Raw genomic sequence first — 16,757 nt, 5'->3', positions numbered from 1 at the left:
GAAGGTAGGTGCCTTTAGTTCTGTTCCTCATGATTATAGTTGGCAATTAGCACTGCACACATCAACCGTTTATGACCTGACAACAAGCTTTTGGCTAACAGGTTACAGTATCATTTCTTTTAGGTGAAATTATCTTGTTACAATCTTGTTTTCCTGGCACGCAAACAGTACAGAGGGCAATTTTCCCATTTGTTTTCAAGGGGAAAACTAGGCATGCAAAATGGATTAATGCTCCGTTTCCTCAAGTTCTTTAAATAAACAATTCTAGTTCAGTTTCCATCATTTCGGGTTTGCCCGAACTATGAAATGGAGAAGAACTAATAGTCTTTTGGAGTAAATAATAAGAAATCCTAATTTGAATGAATCATTCCTAACTCTAAAACACCCATATATTAAATTATATGGGGATCTTGCTCTAACTGGTAGATATGCATTTGCTCAACAAACTTAAAAGCTGAAACAATTGGTCTCTCCCTGTCTGCTTAAGTAAAGAAAGTTCATTAAGACTTCGGCAATTCTTTCCCTGCCAAAAACGATTTGAAAAGAAGGAAAGCTCTCTTGGGTTGAAATAGAGGAACTTCATGGCCAGCTCCTCTGACTGTTGCGAAAGTTAGTCCTTGATAAACTTCTGTCCATCCTCCAACCTAGTCAATCAGATATTGATTCAAACTGATTTTATATTTGCAAAAGAAAAAAAATACAGAAGGAAAGACTAGGATATACCACTAGTAAAACCATTTTGGAAATCAGATATGGTGTGAGTATGTGAAATACCTGGTTGCCAGAGTACCACGGATACCAAGGAGTTTTGATCTGGCGGTTGAGGTGGCTAAGGGAAAACCTGGTGGCTGTCACAGGAACAACTGAATCTGTGTCACCGCTGCATTCAACGGAAGGCATTTATGGCACATTTAGTTCATCCGAAACTGAAATTATGTCCGAGTGCAGTGTGTAGACTAAAATCATGCAGTGACACAATCCTGTATCAATCTGATCAAGGACAGTCAAACACTCAACCTCTAAAGCCTAATTTCCTAGGAATAACAAATGCCTACTGTCATTCATATGATTTGGACACACATCTTGACATAAGCTTACAGCTAGACAACGGTAATTGTCAGCCTGTCTCACTGCGCTTTCTTTTACTGTGACTTATAGGAAAAAGCCACTGCCAGTATTTGAAAATACGGAGTATGTTTGAGTATTTTAGTATTTCCTTAATAGTATCCCATGGTCTTTTTCGTGTGTTAAAATTGCAACCCTGGTTGGTTTGTATTCCTTGTTTTTTCCAACTCAAGGGCTTAACTCAATAGATTTTGTACGAGGTCAGTGAAGTTTAGAACTCACCTGAAAACCCATATTCTTAGACCAGCTGCAATCAGTTCTTTGTATATTGGTAAGACGGAGTTTTCTGAATCCTTCCAGTTTTTGATGAGAACATCACTGTCCAATGACAAAACAGAGAATCATTTCTCAATCACCAAAACCACCCTTTTCAGAAAGAATTCAACTTAATGATAAAGTACTTGGAGAAACCTGCAAGCAGTCCATTTATAAGGAATCCCAGTGGTATTTGCATGCATAGCCTTTTGCACGTCTGGCCTATTATAGTATTTCTCAGCATAGTTTTCAGTACAGGGATCATACCCCGAAACCCGTCTATGGAAAAGAGTATTTTTGAGCCTTATATGCCTAGCTGAGTCATTTGTTAACACCAAGCAAGATGGGGTATAAATGCTGTATTGATCGATGTCTCCGAACTCGTGGTTCATGGCATAACTGACCGCATCATCACATTTTTGGGAACCTTTCTCTGCTGTGAAATTGCAATGTTTCATGATGGCTTTGTACGTTCTATCTGATATCATGGAGTGGCTCCACCAAAATGTAACAGTCCCAATGCTGTCATAGTAATTGTCTGTAACAGCGTTTCCAACCTGTATGATTTTCATTCAAAATCTCTAAAGTCCATGAACGTTATCTAGAGCTTTCTGGTTGAGTGTTTCTGATATCTTAATATCTGATAAAAGTGAAAATTACGCTTGGCTTACTTACAATAAATCCTTTAAGATTGATGATTGGATGCGAATAGGCTTTGTTGTAATCATGGATTTTCTTGGCCAACTGGGGAACATAATGTCCTATGTAACCATTTACAATTTTGTCAGTTCAGAATATTTTTCTGAAAGCTTGTTTAGCAACAAATTGATTTATAACCAGTTGTTGCAGGTTCATTTACCTGCATAACTTTCTCCAGCAATGTAAAATTCTCTGCGTTTGTATTGTGGAAATCTTGACATCCATCTGATGAGAAACATCAGAGCATCCTGAGCTGTGTCAACTCACAAACAAACTACCATCAGGATTAAAGAATGATGCATCAAATGAGATCAGGAAAAGAGCGATGGTTAGCTGCTAATATAAGCACCTGTCCGGCTGTCTCCGGAGTCTTCAAGATTGGAGCTTATATTTGTGTAAGAGAATCCAACTCCGGCAGGTGACTCAAGGAACAGAATATTTGCTTCTGTAAACATAAACAAAACCAAATACTGTAAAATTGATAAGGAAAAGAGTGCTGGAAAAAAGATGAAAACCTGTAAGCATTACTAAAAATTTGATATACTTCCTTCATGTGATTTGCCATCTGGAAACCAAATTCAATACAAACAGATTAGGTGTTTGATTGTTACCTATATTCCATGAATACTTGTTGAGATAAAGGGAGGAACCAGTTTTATTAATCCGAAATGGTCCAATTTCCTCTGATGCTCCATATGCCACTGATGAGCAACCTGGCCCTGCACAGTCAATCAATGACAAATTAACTAGAAACTCAAACCCTTTAAAGTAAGAATTTTTTTAAGGTCAATTGGCTTATTTAATTAGAACAACCTGACAATCACTGAATTCATATACCCCCATGTGCTTTGTTTTTGACTAATTAAGCTCTGACAAGTTTATTTACCAAGCCAACTCAGAGACTGAAATATTTAAATAATGAGAAGAAATCACTTGATGGTTGTTTTTTCTTGATAAACCTTGATCATCATTCTGAACTTCAAATATGGTTGAATGTTAAGTAACATATGGTATGAATAAACAAGCTTTATTAGTACTGCAACTGCAATAGTATTATATATTGAATAGAGACTTGAGCACTCTCAATAATCTTAATTTTTATCAATGCAATCTTTTAATTAATAATGAAACCTGAGATCATAAATGAACATTTATCTAGATAAAAACATATACAGATACAGAGGGGGTAAAATTTTGGAATAATGGTGGAGACAATTCATAATTGCAAAAGGAGGACAAAGTTTTATTGTTTTTTTTTGAAACAAGAACAGATGTGACCCTTGAATGAGAGGTTCATAGTTCAAAGATAGTAGTGATTTGAAGTAAGAATTTTTCCCAACCACAATAAACACATGCAATTAAAAATTGCATGATTTCAAGCTGGAATAAATAGAGTACAGGGGGGGTGTGACAACTATCGAAGAGTGGCCCAGTTTCAGTTCCACTATGTGATGCTTATATTCCTGTCTAGCTCAGCTAACCACTTGGAGTAGGGTCAACCTTGTGTACATGGTGGAGCGCAAACAGCAGAAGTTGGGGCTCTCAAGGATCAATAGAAATGACCATTGCCCACAGTAGTCATTGGTGAAGTAATTTAGCTAATTAAGCACTTTTTTTCCCATATAGCATCTTCCCGGATTTTGTACTAGTGCAAAATTGTTATCCTAATCTTCCAATTAATACAAGGGGAAGAGAGTGTTGCTTCCTTAAAACTACTCAAAATTAATGATACATTGGAACATGATTGTCAAAGTGAAAGTATTCAACAATAAAATCTATAGTAGTTCAGTCAATTTATCTACTCTAAACCATTAGGTAAGATTCCCATTTTCGTCTTGTCAGGAAAAACATTTAATGGAGTAACTGGAGCAATCTGAGAAGGAACACCTACCCTCTTTGCTCTTCATAAAATATATATATATATATATACATATACACATAACACTAAGGAAACAGTTTAATTTCCTTCTGTGATGTCAGCTTCTGTTATTAATTCGCTTGATAGTGACCCACATTTTTATATTTCCCATGGTTAGTTTAATGAACTTTTGAGTGATTAATTACAAAAAAATATTTCAATTCCTCCCCCATTTCTGGGTCATAGCAGCTCGAGCAACCACACATCATCATCACCATCACCTTCTGCTACTGAAATGCGCGTGCCTCAAAGAAACAAAGGAGCAGTGGGAGTTGGTGGCAAGCTTCTTTTCTCCCCTCTATTGGCTGCCTTCTCTATCTCTATCTCAAGTCAACTCAAAGAAACAAAGAAGACAAGAGAAGAAAAAGAGAGAGAAGGAGGGGTGGGGGGCATCTTTTGTTTGCAGCAACATGAAAAATTTTGGACAGTTCTACTGGAAAAAGTTGGTTCACTTTGTGGTAGCTTTTAGGTTTTCCTTTTGCAAAAAAAAAAAAAAAAAGAACAACTAGCAAATGCAAACAAGTTGAAAAGAATGTGACAAAGAAATTACACAGAGAGATGCAAATGCTTTTTTGAGGCAACGGGTTTGATCAAAACAGGGAATAAACGTCAGTTGTAGAAGGAATAAAACCCTAAAAAGATACAGACAGAGAGAGATCACGAGGTCCCATGCGGGCTTATTTTTGGTTTTTCATTTTTGGGTGCCACGTAAACACGCAGTCGTTTTTACCATACAGTTCTTTCCGCTTGAGCCTGAAGGTGCATTTTAGCTTGGGTTAAGGGGTCTTCGCTAGTTTGCTCTTGGTGTTGATGGGCGCAGTCTATACATAACTGTGGATAGAGTGGGCATCGGCAATGGATTAGGACATGAGCTGGGACGTGCAGTACACAATGCTCCATTTATTGAGAGGCAGGGATATTTTTTGGCTCATCATTTTGGTATCAATGCCATTTTTTCGAGAACAGAACCAATAAAGAATCAAGACATTCATTGCATGGAAAATGATGTGTTCATCAGTTTATAGCATTGTGATTCGGGTGTGGGGAATTGTTTTTCCATGGAGAACTGTTTATGGGTTCTTAATTATTCAATGTTCTTCAGTTTTATTTTGGTTCTTTTCCTTTTCAAGGAAAAAGAAATTACCATGGATATGGATTATGCAAGTTCTTTGATTCGAACATGTATGGTAAAATTAGCTAGAGTGCTAGACCAATCTTAATGACTTGAAAAAGAACATGAAAAATGGATATTTCTCTATCAGTACAGTCTTACTTGTTGGACTATGGTAAAATGTAGCAACAGTGAACAAAATAGAGGGAGTAGCTAGCTAGAAAGCTAGAAAGACTGACCTCCATTGAGCCAAAGAACTAGAGGTTTTTTCTCTGGAACTGTAATGGTTTCCGTCAGCCAGTAGAAGAGAGCTCGACCATGTTTCTCATTGACAGTAACGTAGCCTGAAAACTGAGAAAATGTCACTGGCGGTTGCCCTGGAAGAGATGAAATTCGATCAAGTTCTTGTTGTTTTGGCACAGCAGCAAGAATAATGCCGATGAGTGAAGAGGAGAATAGGTAAGATATTGAGATGACAACGGCTTTGCTTTGACCCGTTGTAGCCATTTGCACCCTCGTTTTGAAAAATGAAGGGTACTGCTCTCTCTCTTTCTCTCTCTGCTGTTATGTAAAACAGCTATGCTACGGCTCACTCAGAGATATTGATACATGTATTGGAACTGATCAAAGAAGATATGCAAGCCCGAGTTGTAGATTTATATGGTGAATTATCAAGTCTGATGTTGCTGCATTACTACACTATTGCAGGTTAGGCAGCTATGTGGACCTCTCTCTCTCTCAAGATTCAGATGAGAGAGAGTAGCCGGTCCTACAAGGGGCAATTTGAAAGCTGGATCCGAATTTGGTTAAAAACCCAGAAGCAACATCATAAATGCATCACAAGACTCTCTCTCTCTCTCTTGCCATACTGTAAATATACCAATGACCAAGAAATTAGGGTCCAATGAAAGTTTTTACTCTCTTAATCTGTAATCTTCATGGATATAGATCAGCAATCTTGAACTTGTTAACATTAACACTACGGATGGAGAGTGACAGACAGTTAAATTTGCTGTTGAATTAGTTTTTGTGTGTTATCAGCAATGCATAAAGTAATAATATAATCATTAAAGCAATTGTTCTGGTATATACTAGTAGCAAATTGTCCCTGTAAGGTGTTAATTTGATGTTTATTAAAAAATTAAACAAAGTTATCATTTGAGCTTGGACTGAAAGTTGTCACTTAGAATAATAAGTTTTAAGCCAAGCTCGAGCTGCCTAGCTTTTACTAAAACATTATTTAAACCATAGAATCTAATCTGAGGAATTCTCTCTGTCTCTCCCTCTCCCTCTCCCACAGCCGTTGTGGTCCAAAAAACAAAGATAGAAAGTGGGGTAATAAAGATTAATGGAAGTGGGGTTGTGACTCTTGTGACCTTTCCTAAAGGCCTGTAGCCTTGATACTTTTGAATGGGGTACAACTGCAACAATTGGGAGGTAGTAAGCCTGAAGAAAGAGATGCTCATAGTCCCGACGAGCAGTCGTTATCAGCTCTCTTTCTCAATAGGAATCATGCATGACCACCCTCTTGTTTCTTTTTCTAATTTGCATGAAGCTTTCTTGTGGTCTCAAAGCCTGCAAAAAGGCCAAGGTGGTTAAAACTAGATTATTTGATTAGATGTGTTCTTGATTAAAAATTGTAGTGTGACAGGGTTTGGTCAACTTTCCAATTATTGTTGCATCCTCCTTAACATCCCCATTAATATTAGTCAATGGAAGTTGTTCTAACCCCTTTTACCAAATTCTTTCCCAAGCCAGCAAATTTACAATTCTTTAATCCTTATTAAGTAGGGTAACTGTTCACTATTTACCAAAGGTAGTTGACACACAAAATTTTCACATGTTGACTTCGTTTCCCTTTTGAGCCGCTTGTAGAACTATACTATTAATTCCTAACTCTTCTTTCGTCTTTCCTTGAAAAATTAATGAACTGGATATACATGCATGCATGCATCCTTTGCTGTGAGATTAAGCTGGCAAATATATGAAATTCTTCAGCAGTAAGGAATAGATATCGAGGTATACGCGTCCACCGCCGCCTGCATGTGCATGAACATTAATGCCATGGTCTCTTCCTAAAAGTCAATTATCTGCTAAATTGCAGGATGAAAATCCCCTGAGCTTGAAACTTACATAATAAGAACAAAAGAACTTGTTCATTGCCGTCCATTCTGATGGTTATGATTATTGGTACATAGTTTGACCATAATATATATCAGCCAAACTAATATGTATATATATATATATATATATATATATATATAATACACACACTGTATGTTTGAAGACCCATCTCAACCCCACATGCAGAGACTGCAAATGGATGGTTCTTTTCAATGCTGGAACATCTAGCTAACGAATTCTACACCCCAAAGTCATTCAGAGACCTAATTTAACTTTTGCTTGCTTTGTAAACTCTTTAACATGAGTTCTGCCCCATGATTTCCGAGATGTTGTTTCCTCTGTCTCTTTTACTGTATTCTTTTTCCAATCGTTCCCATGTGTTCAGCACGGATCCCCATATGCATGCAAGCATGCAGAATTAACATCTCCATATCCCACAATTTCTCTACTTTGCTTCATCACTATCCATGCATAAGCTTTGCTATATCTGCCCTGGAACCTTCTCATCCCTAGATTTAATTCCTTAAATATATTCAATTCTGAAGAATATGTATTAAGATATATACATGCATGTTTGGCATCCTCAACTTGACATTTTAATATTACTTGTCTTACATCTCTATCTGGTCAAAGTTTCATTATAATTTATAATTGCATGCACCAAGGAAATTTGGGTCTTAATTTAAAAACACTTCTCTGTATTTATCCTTTTGGATCCTTGTCATGTATAGCTCATGTCAAAGTAAATCAATGACTTATCTAGTTGTCTTGGAGCTTGAAAATCTAGATTCGAGTTTAGAAACTACAAATAAGAGTACGTTAGTAACAAACTTGCATTCAATCACATTAGAGAAGCAAACTCAATGACAAATGGAATGACGAAATCAAAAATGTTATTCTACATTTTGTAAAGTCCCTATCTTACGGGTTTCTTTCTCATATTTTATAAAAGATATAAAATACCCAAAGATGATATATTACATTTTAAATCCCTTTCATTACAAGATCAAGTTTGATCTACAGCATTATCTACATCTATCAGTCAAAATAAAAAGAATATATACACAGAATCTTAGGGCCTTGCATGTATTTGGGTGAAAAATACGCAGGAAAGGTCAATATGCCGAGCGTGACCTAAGCGATCCAGCCATATATGAACGGATCATTATATACAGAGATGTCCCAACAGCCACGGCACCGCAGTTTTGACCCCATTTTGTCGCCTTAATAAAATCATTCATGGATGTAATTTCTTGGTCGTCCGCATTCATGAAGCCAGCAGATAATACAATCAGATCACATTAAAGACAAACAAGAGACTAAAAGATTGGGGAAGAGGGGAAGGAGGAGTTGGTATGGGGAGGTGGAAGTGGCTTGTCTTCAATATGAGCAGTTGGGCAGTTATGTCGGCATTGGTTTCGCTTTAAAGTTTAAATTGCGCTCATGTCTCTAGGACTCTCAAGGCCTTTCGGGCTGGCATTGTCCACTCCTGCAGGATTCTAAAATTTGTCGCTATATATACATAGCTTCCGAATGTCAACTTAGGTAAATTGGTGGATATAAGGTAGCAATCAAACAAGATTGATTAGATAGACATGATTAAGGATAATGGGACACCCGTTAACTCCAGGACAAAGTAGAACAACTTGCATTGAAAGACTGACGATATTCAGTTTTGGAGTAACCAGTTTATGACCATTGACTGAGCTGTCTCATTAATTCTATGTAAACCAAACCAATCATTCAGATCGATGCCGACTCCTGGGGCTGCCTTTCATTTCAGAAATGTTGTTTTGGGATTTGGGTATTTGCCCAAAATATGTAATGAACCTTCTGCTTCTTGATAGTGATATGAAAGATGATAGGTGAGATATGGAATCTCCTTGTTGGGTAGATGATTATTAGGTTATGCACGTAGATTGATAACTTCAACACAACAAGAGGGAAAAAAAGGATAACAGTATTAGTTTGCTAATGGTCATTGGTCACAACTCGGTTGGAATGTAGACAAAGTTTGATGTGACTTGTCACTGAACGGGAGTCGGGAGATTGAGCCAATGACCGTACCCCTTTTATGTCAAACCATTTTGCTCTCCTTTTCTTTTGGATCGTGATCAGGAATCACGTCGGTTGGAATCAAGCACATTTCATATACTGATAATTAACCATGGTTAATAAAACATTAATTATTTGTGCTGCTCAATGCTATGTGCCTGTGGATCTGCAAAGTGTAATCATGCATTCTGGGTCCATGAGGAGGAAGCAGTTAAAAGAGAGACAAAGGCCCAAAGGCAACAGGCTCAACGAAACCAGGTCCTCGCCCTGTATAATGTAGCATTGGGAAATACGATTTTGGAAGGAGGACATTAGGGCCCAACAACAGTAGCATTGCCTTTAAACCTGAATCCTAGTTGACAAAAAGTCCATCCAGGCCTAACTAGATAGTTTGTGTATCAGTCTGGATTCTGTGTCCATTGCCTAAACTTGGAAAATAGATTAGGGAAGAACCGCGTCACAGTTATGACTGTAACATTGGGAGCCGGACCCATCAGAATGCCAAATCATCATTTCAAACCATGAAAATTTCAGGGAGAAAGAAAAGGAAGAAATTTGGTTTGAAAAATATTTACTCTAAGGGAATTTGGTGAGGTTGACCAAATTTGGGGATTCCAATGGCAATTATCATCATACAGGGAGAAAGTGAGTGAGTTTCTTTGTACTGTTATCAAAGCCCATGCACGAAATATGTCCCAGAAAATATATGAATAATTGAAGAAATTTACTAATTAATTAACTACCCATGGTATGCTAATTTGCATATATGGTACCTTTTAGATTTCCTGTTACAGCAATAGTTCAATTCGAACCCCAGCGTTCTTGTCAATGGAATAAGCTGTTCCGGTTCATTGTAGACATTCTTTGATAGTTAAGCTAGTTTTAAAGTTTGATTAAATGTCAATTAGAAGAGCAAAATCTTGCCTTCGGTTCTAGGACAACTTTCTTCTGCTTTTGGGTCGAGTGTAACTGTGTAAGCATGGCTTGCTTCTCCGTGTATCTGGGCCAAAAGCTGCTTGTCATTTTCTGGTCTTTGCCCACTGTTTTTAACGTACCATGGAAAAAATTGGTTTGGTTTTTTATGTACCCCCTTCCTGAAATGGCAAGGTTTAGTTACAGCAATAACCACAGAATGGAATATTTCCCTTTTGGCAAATATAGATGGTAAGCTGAATCAGAACTGCCAAGTTTCAATAGTTGCCAGACTTTTCTTTATTTAGCACATCACCTACTATCCATCAGTCATTGTATATATAACATCATTATGTATTTCAGAAAGATGTGCGCATATCATTTTTCAACCAGCAGGAAAGGAGCAATTGAATCCATTTGGTCATGCTCCATATGGAGCTGGGACTGATTTGATCGAAACCGAATTGGGTGCCTACGGCGAGAAGTCCTTATGATCAGGCTCTGCCTATGCGCCAGGCAATGTAAGATTCATAAGTTCTAAGCAGATGGTTTTCCTTGGATGATGATTCTTAGTCTTGCTTGTGAAACATATTACAGATCAGCAGATACTTCTCCAATCCCCAGTATTATTTTCAAGTGAGTGATCAGCATGTGATGGACAAATTGAAATTGATTCTGTTCCCATTCCTGCATAAGGTATATGCAGTAGCAAGTAATTATTACCTTCTGTTTCCATCTCAGAAGTTGACACACTCTTTCTTTTTCCTTCAGGGACACGGGATGAGAGCAACAGAAACAGTAGGGGGTGAATTCTCTTACAAGCCTCCAATTCATGACCTAACTGCTACTGATCTGTACATTCCATTGATGGCATTTGGCACATATGTGGTTCTAGCAGGCTTCTTTCAAGCCATCAATGGAAAGCAAGTCCAACTTCCCTTTTAATCTTCTTGTTTCGTTTAAACCATTTGACAAATATAACAAATTTCCTTGTTTTTCAGATTTAGTCCTGAAGCTGTAGGCCTGCAAGCTACGAAGGAACTGCTTTGCTGGTTATTCCAAGTCCTTCTACTAGAAGCAACACTGCACACACTTGGAGACGGAGACGTGCCATTGCTCGACATCATTGCTTATGGAGGGTACACTTTTGCTGTAGTTTCGGTTGTTCTACTCTGCAGGATCCTATGGAGTCACTGCTTCTATGTAGTTACATTGTGGGAATGTTTCTGTATGGGGATGCTGCTTGTGAAGATCATGAAGAGAATTCTGACTGCGGAGGTGAGAAGGTCTGAGAAGCATTCAAGCAAACGCCATTATCTTCTACTTCTGGTAGCTGCTGCCCAAGTCCCATTGCTCTTTTGGCTAGGAAATATTGCTGTATAAGTTCTAACCAGTAACAACCTGTTTGGGGGCTGATTGATTTGTCCATAACATTATGCTTTAAATGAAGCTATGAAAATAATTATAATAATAAAGTTGTATCGAAGATTTGGATTTTATAGATTTTTATTAATAAAATTTTTTTATGTCATTATTATACTAAATTCACGATATATATGAAAAATCTTAAAAGATGAAAAAGATTCGGATTTTAAATTTCATGTCTCTTAGCATAACAAAAATTATGATTTTTTTGACAAAATATTTGTAAATTTGTCAATATTGAGAATTATGAAGAATTTTTTGTATATAAATTAATTTAAAAAAGTAATTTCCAATAATATTATTTCGTCTGTAACAAAAAATTTTGTCATTGAATCAAATTTAAATTATTATTTAATTTAATTTAATAATATTAAAATCTAAAATCCAAAGCCAATGAATTAGCTATAAGTAAGAGCGTAGTTCACAACCCAATCAGTAATCCCCCACAGTCCCATCCAGAATTGGAATCCACGTCAGACCGCAAACTGTATCCTCTACCTCTTCTTCGTGCGCTCCAGAACGCAGCGTTTCGATACAGGGGAAACTTCCCGACACGTGGAGGACATAGTAAACTAAAGAAAAAACACGGTTTAAATAAATCTTTTAACCGCCAGGTAAAACGTTGGTGGTCGGAAACAGTGGTTTTTTAAAGTGTTTTTTTACAGTGCCGTGCGCTAATGTTTTAACCGTCCGACGAAACTGGTCAGACCCAGATTCAATTTTTATTACACTTCCAAAAACTCCATGTTATTTATTTACTCCTAATAATAAATAAAAATGATAATAAAGACGCCCAGCGCAAAAACTTCCTCAATTTGAATTTTCTTTTTTTTTTCTTTAGATTTTATCTCTTTCAAATTACACCTTCTTATTTGTAGGATTCGTAAGATTTCCAAGGAAGAGTTCAGGTATTTTTCCTTCTTATTATCTGTTCGGTGTTTACGAGAATTTGGTTTGTTTTCGATTTTTTTTTATAGTTTTGGTCTTTGATTTTGTTTGCCTTTGAGGTTTCGATTTAATTCTGATTGGATGATCTATTAATCAGGGTCTCAAATTCGAATCTTTGTTTCATTTTGTTTTGTATCTGAAAAATTGCGGATTTTAGGTGGGATTTTCAACTGCGGATCATGAGTTTTCTTTTTCTTTTTTATTATTGTTCCTTTTCAGATGAGAAAAAGATCCGTTCTTTTAAAGACCCTTTTTTGTAATTTGCTTATTGGAATGAATAATTGTCAAAATCCATGCTTTCTTGGTTTAATTATTGAAATATTTTTGGGGGTGTTTTTATTTAATCTACGATTATTTCTAACGGAGAGGGAAAAGGCTGATGAATTTAAACATTTGTAGCAGAAAAAGTTCCTTTCTTGCAAATTTATGCTTTTTAAATTGTTTGGGTATCTGAATCTTGAGTTTTATTTGATTATATTGCAGGAGATTTGTTGAAATCAAAAGATGTTAGAGCAGTTGCTGATATTTACCAGGGGAGGGTTAATCCTCTGGACATGTAAAGAGCTTGGGAATGCTCTTAAAGGGTCACCAATTGACACCTTGATCCGGTCCTGTCTGTTGGAGGAGCGCTCTGGTGCAGCATCATATAACTATGACGCTCCTGGTGCTTCTTACACCCTCAAATGGACCTTCCATAATGAGCTTGGCCTTGTTTTTGTTGCTGTCTATCAGCGTATTCTCCATCTTTTGTATGTGGAAGATCTTCTTGCAATGGTGAGGCGTGAGTTTTCGGAGATTTATGATCCAAAGAGGACAATGTATAATGATTTTGATGAAACTTTTAGGCAGCTTAGGAGGGAGGCAGAAGCTAGGGCTGAGGAGTTTAAGAAATCAAAACAGACGGCTAAACCTGTGAATAACAATAAGAAGCAAGGGCAGGTGCAAAAAGCTGGTTTTGATAAAGGAAGTAAGAAGAGTGAGGGTGGCTTGGCTGCTGATGGTGGGGATGGTGATAAAGTGAAAGGTCGTAAATTGGAGAATGGACACTCCAATGGTAATCATGTTGAGATTGAAGAACCTAGGATGACAGGTGTTGTTAATGGTAAAGAAAATACTAGCTCCAATATTAGTGCTTTCGATGTAAGTAAGCTTCAGAAAAGAACTAAAGGTGGAAAGAAAACTGATACTGTTGTTAACAAGGGTACCAAGGTGGACCCTAAGAAAAAAGTAGCAAAGAAGAATAGAGTTTGGGATGATGCACCTCCAGAGACAAAATTGGACTTTACTGATCCAGTGGATGGAAATGGAAATGAGAATATAGAGGTTGTTGCAGCTGATCAAGGTGAAAGTATGATGGACATTGAAGAGATTATCAGCAGTGATAGTGAAAGTGAAGAAGATGACAATGTGGGGAAGGATAGCAAGCCTGAAGCAAAGAAAAAGGGTTGGTTTTCCTCCATGTTCCAGAGGTATTTGTTGTACTTTTATCCTCTACTTTGATGTAGTTTCTTCTTTTAGATCATAATTTCTATTCTAGGATATATTTGTTCTGTCTTCGTGAAGAGTGAAATTGGAGCTCCTTTTTTTTGGGTGAAGCCTTCAAGGCTTTTGTTTTATCATGTTCAGATGTTCGTCATAAAGCATGTCCCCGCTAGTTTTATTTATTTTCATAAAACCTTACAACTTGAGTTGCTAATGTTTCTTTTATAGAGTTGATCTCTTTGATATTGCCATTATGTTCTTATATAATTTACATTGCAAAAGATGGCATTAGTAGTCAATGTATGATATTTGTTCTGCTAGGCATCACCGCTTAAAGAATGAAAGATTTTCGGACATCATTTGCTTGTATCATTGTTACATATTCCAGTCCCAAAGAGTTATACAGTCCTTTTTGTTTCCCATCTTATGGTGAACTCTTATTGTGTTTCATTTGGGCTTTGCAGAACCTCTACCGTAAGCTTTTATCATCACCATCCAATTTTGTTGTAAATTGTTGAATTTATGATGCAATTGCATCACTTATTCGTTTTCTACTTTCTTGGACTCAGTATTGCTGGAAAGGCAAATTTGGAGAAGGCAGACCTAGAACCAGCTTTGAAGGCTCTCAAGGATAGGCTCATGACAAAGAATGTGGTATGTCTTCTTCTAATATAACACACTTGAGTTCCAATGGATTGTTACCTTTCAATGTTTATAGGGCTGCTTACATATATGTGGCATTTACAGGCTGAGGAGATAGCGGAGAAGCTTTGTGAATCAGTAGCTGCAAGTCTTGAAGGAAAAAAGCTGGCCTCATTCACAAGGATCTCTTCAACAGTGCAGGTCTACAATTTTTTCATCTTTTAAATTGGACTCTCAATTTTTTTTTCTTTTTTTTTTCCTGCTTTTTGATTGTCTATAATTTTAATGGCGTATGGTGATTGTGACTGCAGGCTGCAATGGAAGAAGCTCTTGTTCGTATTTTAACTCCTAGGCGCTCCATTGACATACTGAGGGATGTGCATGCTGCCAAAGAACAGAGGAAGCCATATGTTGTTGTCTTTGTTGGTGTTAATGGAGTTGGGAAGTCAACAAATCTAGCCAAGGTTAAGCTGATTTAAGTGCACTATATCTAGATATGTCCTCAGGGACATGCTTTCTGGTCAGGCTGCCTAACCTCAAGTGTTACTTTGCAGGTCGCTTACTGGCTTCTGCAGCACAATGTTAGTGTTATGATGGCTGCTTGTGATACATTCCGGTCTGGAGCTGTTGAGCAGCTGCGAACTCATGCACGTAGACTTCAGGTATTACATCAATCATAAATGTTACATTTTCAGCATATTGGGCCTCATCTTGCTCGAAGGTGGTTTGCTTTGTGTAATGACAAGCATCATTGGTAAAGCTACTCTTTTATATCTGATTTGTTACTTGCTGCCTTGCTAGATTCCTATATTTGAGAAAGGGTACGAGAAAGATCCCGCAATTGTAGCAAAGGAAGCAATTCAGGAGGCCACTCGTAATGGTTCAGATGTTGTTCTTGTTGATACAGCTGGGCGGATGCAGGTATCTTCTAATATGTCAATTTGTTTCTGTGGACTTTTATACTTTGGGTAGTGCTTGGTGGGTGCTTCATTCATACTTTCTATTGCTTTCAGAAGCCTGAAAATAAAAAGTATAATGGTTCTGATTAAGGGTCAAGATAGTGGTATAACTTTTGCAATGGAAACCAATTGCATTCAATACATTATTTACTCTGAAATTGAATGGAACAAACTAGAGGATGTCTAGATAACCCATTCAAAACAGGTTTGCTTGCAAGAACTAGAGGAGGAACCAGTTATATTAGTTTTGCTAAAGGCAGTGAGACGACCAATTGAGCTATTTTGCTTTGAATGATATTTAAATGCAATCCTAGCTGTATTGCTTTTCTTTGTTATCACTGTTATGTTATTAATATCCATGTTATGCTTATCAGGATAATGAACCATTAATGAGAGCTCTCTCGAAGCTTATATACCTCAACAATCCAGATCTTGTCTTATTTGTTGGAGAGGCACTAGTTGGGAATGATGCTGTTGACCAGTTGTCAAAATTCAACCAGGTTTGCTTTCACGTTTAAACATTTTCTGTCGTTTTCAAAATTTCAAATCTTTTGGTTGTACCTATATTACTAAATCTATGTTATAAAGCAGCGAGTCTTGTTCTTCTTGCAGAAATTGGCTGACCTCTCTACTTCTCCTACGCCAAGATTGATAGATGGGATTTTGCTCACTAAGTTTGACACTATTGATGACAAGGTAAAATGAGTTTGAATCCGAGAAGGTTTTTATATTTTGGTTGCTATGGGAATCTCACACTGCCATTTATCTTATTTTTGGTTTATAACTGAAACTGATGTAGGTTGGAGCAGCGTTGTCAATGGTCTACATCTCGGGAGCACCGGTCATGTTTGTTGGCTGTGGCCAGTCATATACTGACCTGAAGAAACTAAATGTCAAATCAATAGTCAAGACCCTGCTGAAATGAGTGACTGCTTGATATAAATCCTCAATTTCATTTGCAATGCTCGAACTTCGAATACTGTTTCTCTGGCTGTGACTTTGTGTTACGTTAATGGAGGTGCATCACTCCCTTGCGGCTGTACATTTATTTATGTAGATCTTGAATTTGTCTGAGTTTGGTAGCCTTTTCTATCTTCTTCTC

At 37.2% G+C, this 16,757-nt stretch overlaps 3 protein-coding genes across 4 annotated transcripts; 2 read left to right on the top strand and 1 right to left on the bottom strand.

Moving 5' to 3' along the window:
• Positions 1-26: 26 nt before the first annotated feature.
• Positions 27-5,755, bottom strand: BRS1 (alpha/beta-Hydrolases superfamily protein). 2 transcript variants are annotated; one of them, XM_021420079.2, is made up of 9 exons: positions 5,348-5,755; positions 2,691-2,798; positions 2,429-2,524; positions 2,240-2,341; positions 2,056-2,141; positions 1,537-1,937; positions 1,348-1,443; positions 775-880; positions 27-644 (listed from the first exon to the last, which is right to left on the bottom strand). In XM_021420079.2, exons 1-9 carry the CDS (start codon positions 5,613-5,615, stop codon positions 501-503), a joined length of 1,407 nt encoding a protein of 468 aa, XP_021275754.1. In that variant the 5' UTR covers positions 5,616-5,755; the 3' UTR covers positions 27-500. The 2 variants fall into 2 exon arrangements, with proteins under 2 accessions (XP_021275754.1, XP_021275755.1); XM_021420080.2 differs by having other exon boundaries at positions 2,240-2,332; positions 5,348-5,753.
• A 4,834-nt stretch (positions 5,756-10,589) lies between these two features.
• LOC110410765 (uncharacterized) lies at positions 10,590-11,669 on the top strand. The gene is made up of 4 exons (XM_021420628.2): positions 10,590-10,720; positions 10,797-10,895; positions 10,971-11,122; positions 11,201-11,669. Exons 2-4 carry the CDS (start codon positions 10,854-10,856, stop codon positions 11,580-11,582), a joined length of 576 nt encoding a protein of 191 aa, XP_021276303.2. The 5' UTR covers positions 10,590-10,720; positions 10,797-10,853; the 3' UTR covers positions 11,583-11,669.
• Positions 11,670-12,372: 703 nt separating this feature from the next.
• Positions 12,373-16,729, top strand: LOC110410414 (signal recognition particle receptor alpha subunit family protein). The gene is made up of 10 exons (XM_021420078.2): positions 12,373-12,532; positions 13,056-14,041; positions 14,624-14,708; positions 14,802-14,897; positions 15,008-15,160; positions 15,251-15,358; positions 15,498-15,617; positions 16,030-16,155; positions 16,268-16,351; positions 16,455-16,729. The coding sequence occupies exons 2-10, from the start codon at positions 13,077-13,079 to the stop codon at positions 16,578-16,580; spliced, it is 1,863 nt and encodes a 620-aa protein (XP_021275753.1). The 5' UTR covers positions 12,373-12,532; positions 13,056-13,076; the 3' UTR covers positions 16,581-16,729.
• The last annotated feature ends 28 nt before the right edge of the window (positions 16,730-16,757 follow it).

This window comes from Theobroma umbraticum, unplaced genomic scaffold, assembly GCF_002168275.2.
Source record: "Theobroma umbraticum cultivar Fairchild unplaced genomic scaffold, ASM216827v3 scaffold_56.0, whole genome shotgun sequence".
NCBI classification, from domain to species: Eukaryota; Viridiplantae; Streptophyta; class Magnoliopsida; order Malvales; family Malvaceae; genus Theobroma; species Theobroma umbraticum.
The sequence above is the reverse complement of the archived record's forward strand: the minus strand, read 5'-3'. Positions and strand labels throughout refer to the sequence as shown.

What these genes read in the sequence shown, in the direction of transcription:
- BRS1 (XM_021420079.2), bottom strand. Translation starts at nt 5,615, where the DNA reads ATGGCTACAACGGGTCAAAGCAAAGCCGTTGTCATCTCAATATCTTAC. An exon ending in CTCCGGAGACAGCCGGACAG is followed by an intron (nt 2,342 to 2,428) that starts GTGCTTATATTA and finishes TTTGTTTGTGAG; the next exon opens with TTGACACAGCTCAGGATGCT. An exon ending in TCAATCTTAAAGGATTTATT is followed by an intron (nt 1,938 to 2,055) that starts GTAAGTAAGCCA and finishes AAAATCATACAG; the next exon opens with GTTGGAAACGCTGTTACAGA.
- LOC110410414 (XM_021420078.2), top strand. Translation starts at nt 13,077, where the DNA reads ATGTTAGAGCAGTTGCTGATATTTACCAGGGGAGGGTTAATCCTCTGG. An exon ending in TTTTCCTCCATGTTCCAGAG is followed by an intron (nt 14,042 to 14,623) that starts GTATTTGTTGTA and finishes TCTTGGACTCAG; the next exon opens with TATTGCTGGAAAGGCAAATT. An exon ending in CTCATGCACGTAGACTTCAG is followed by an intron (nt 15,359 to 15,497) that starts GTATTACATCAA and finishes CTGCCTTGCTAG; the next exon opens with ATTCCTATATTTGAGAAAGG.
- LOC110410765 (XM_021420628.2), top strand. Translation starts at nt 10,854, where the DNA reads ATGGACAAATTGAAATTGATTCTGTTCCCATTCCTGCATAAG. An exon ending in TGTTCCCATTCCTGCATAAG is followed by an intron (nt 10,896 to 10,970) that starts GTATATGCAGTA and finishes TTTTTCCTTCAG; the next exon opens with GGACACGGGATGAGAGCAAC. An exon ending in TTTCAAGCCATCAATGGAAA is followed by an intron (nt 11,123 to 11,200) that starts GCAAGTCCAACT and finishes CTTGTTTTTCAG; the next exon opens with ATTTAGTCCTGAAGCTGTAG.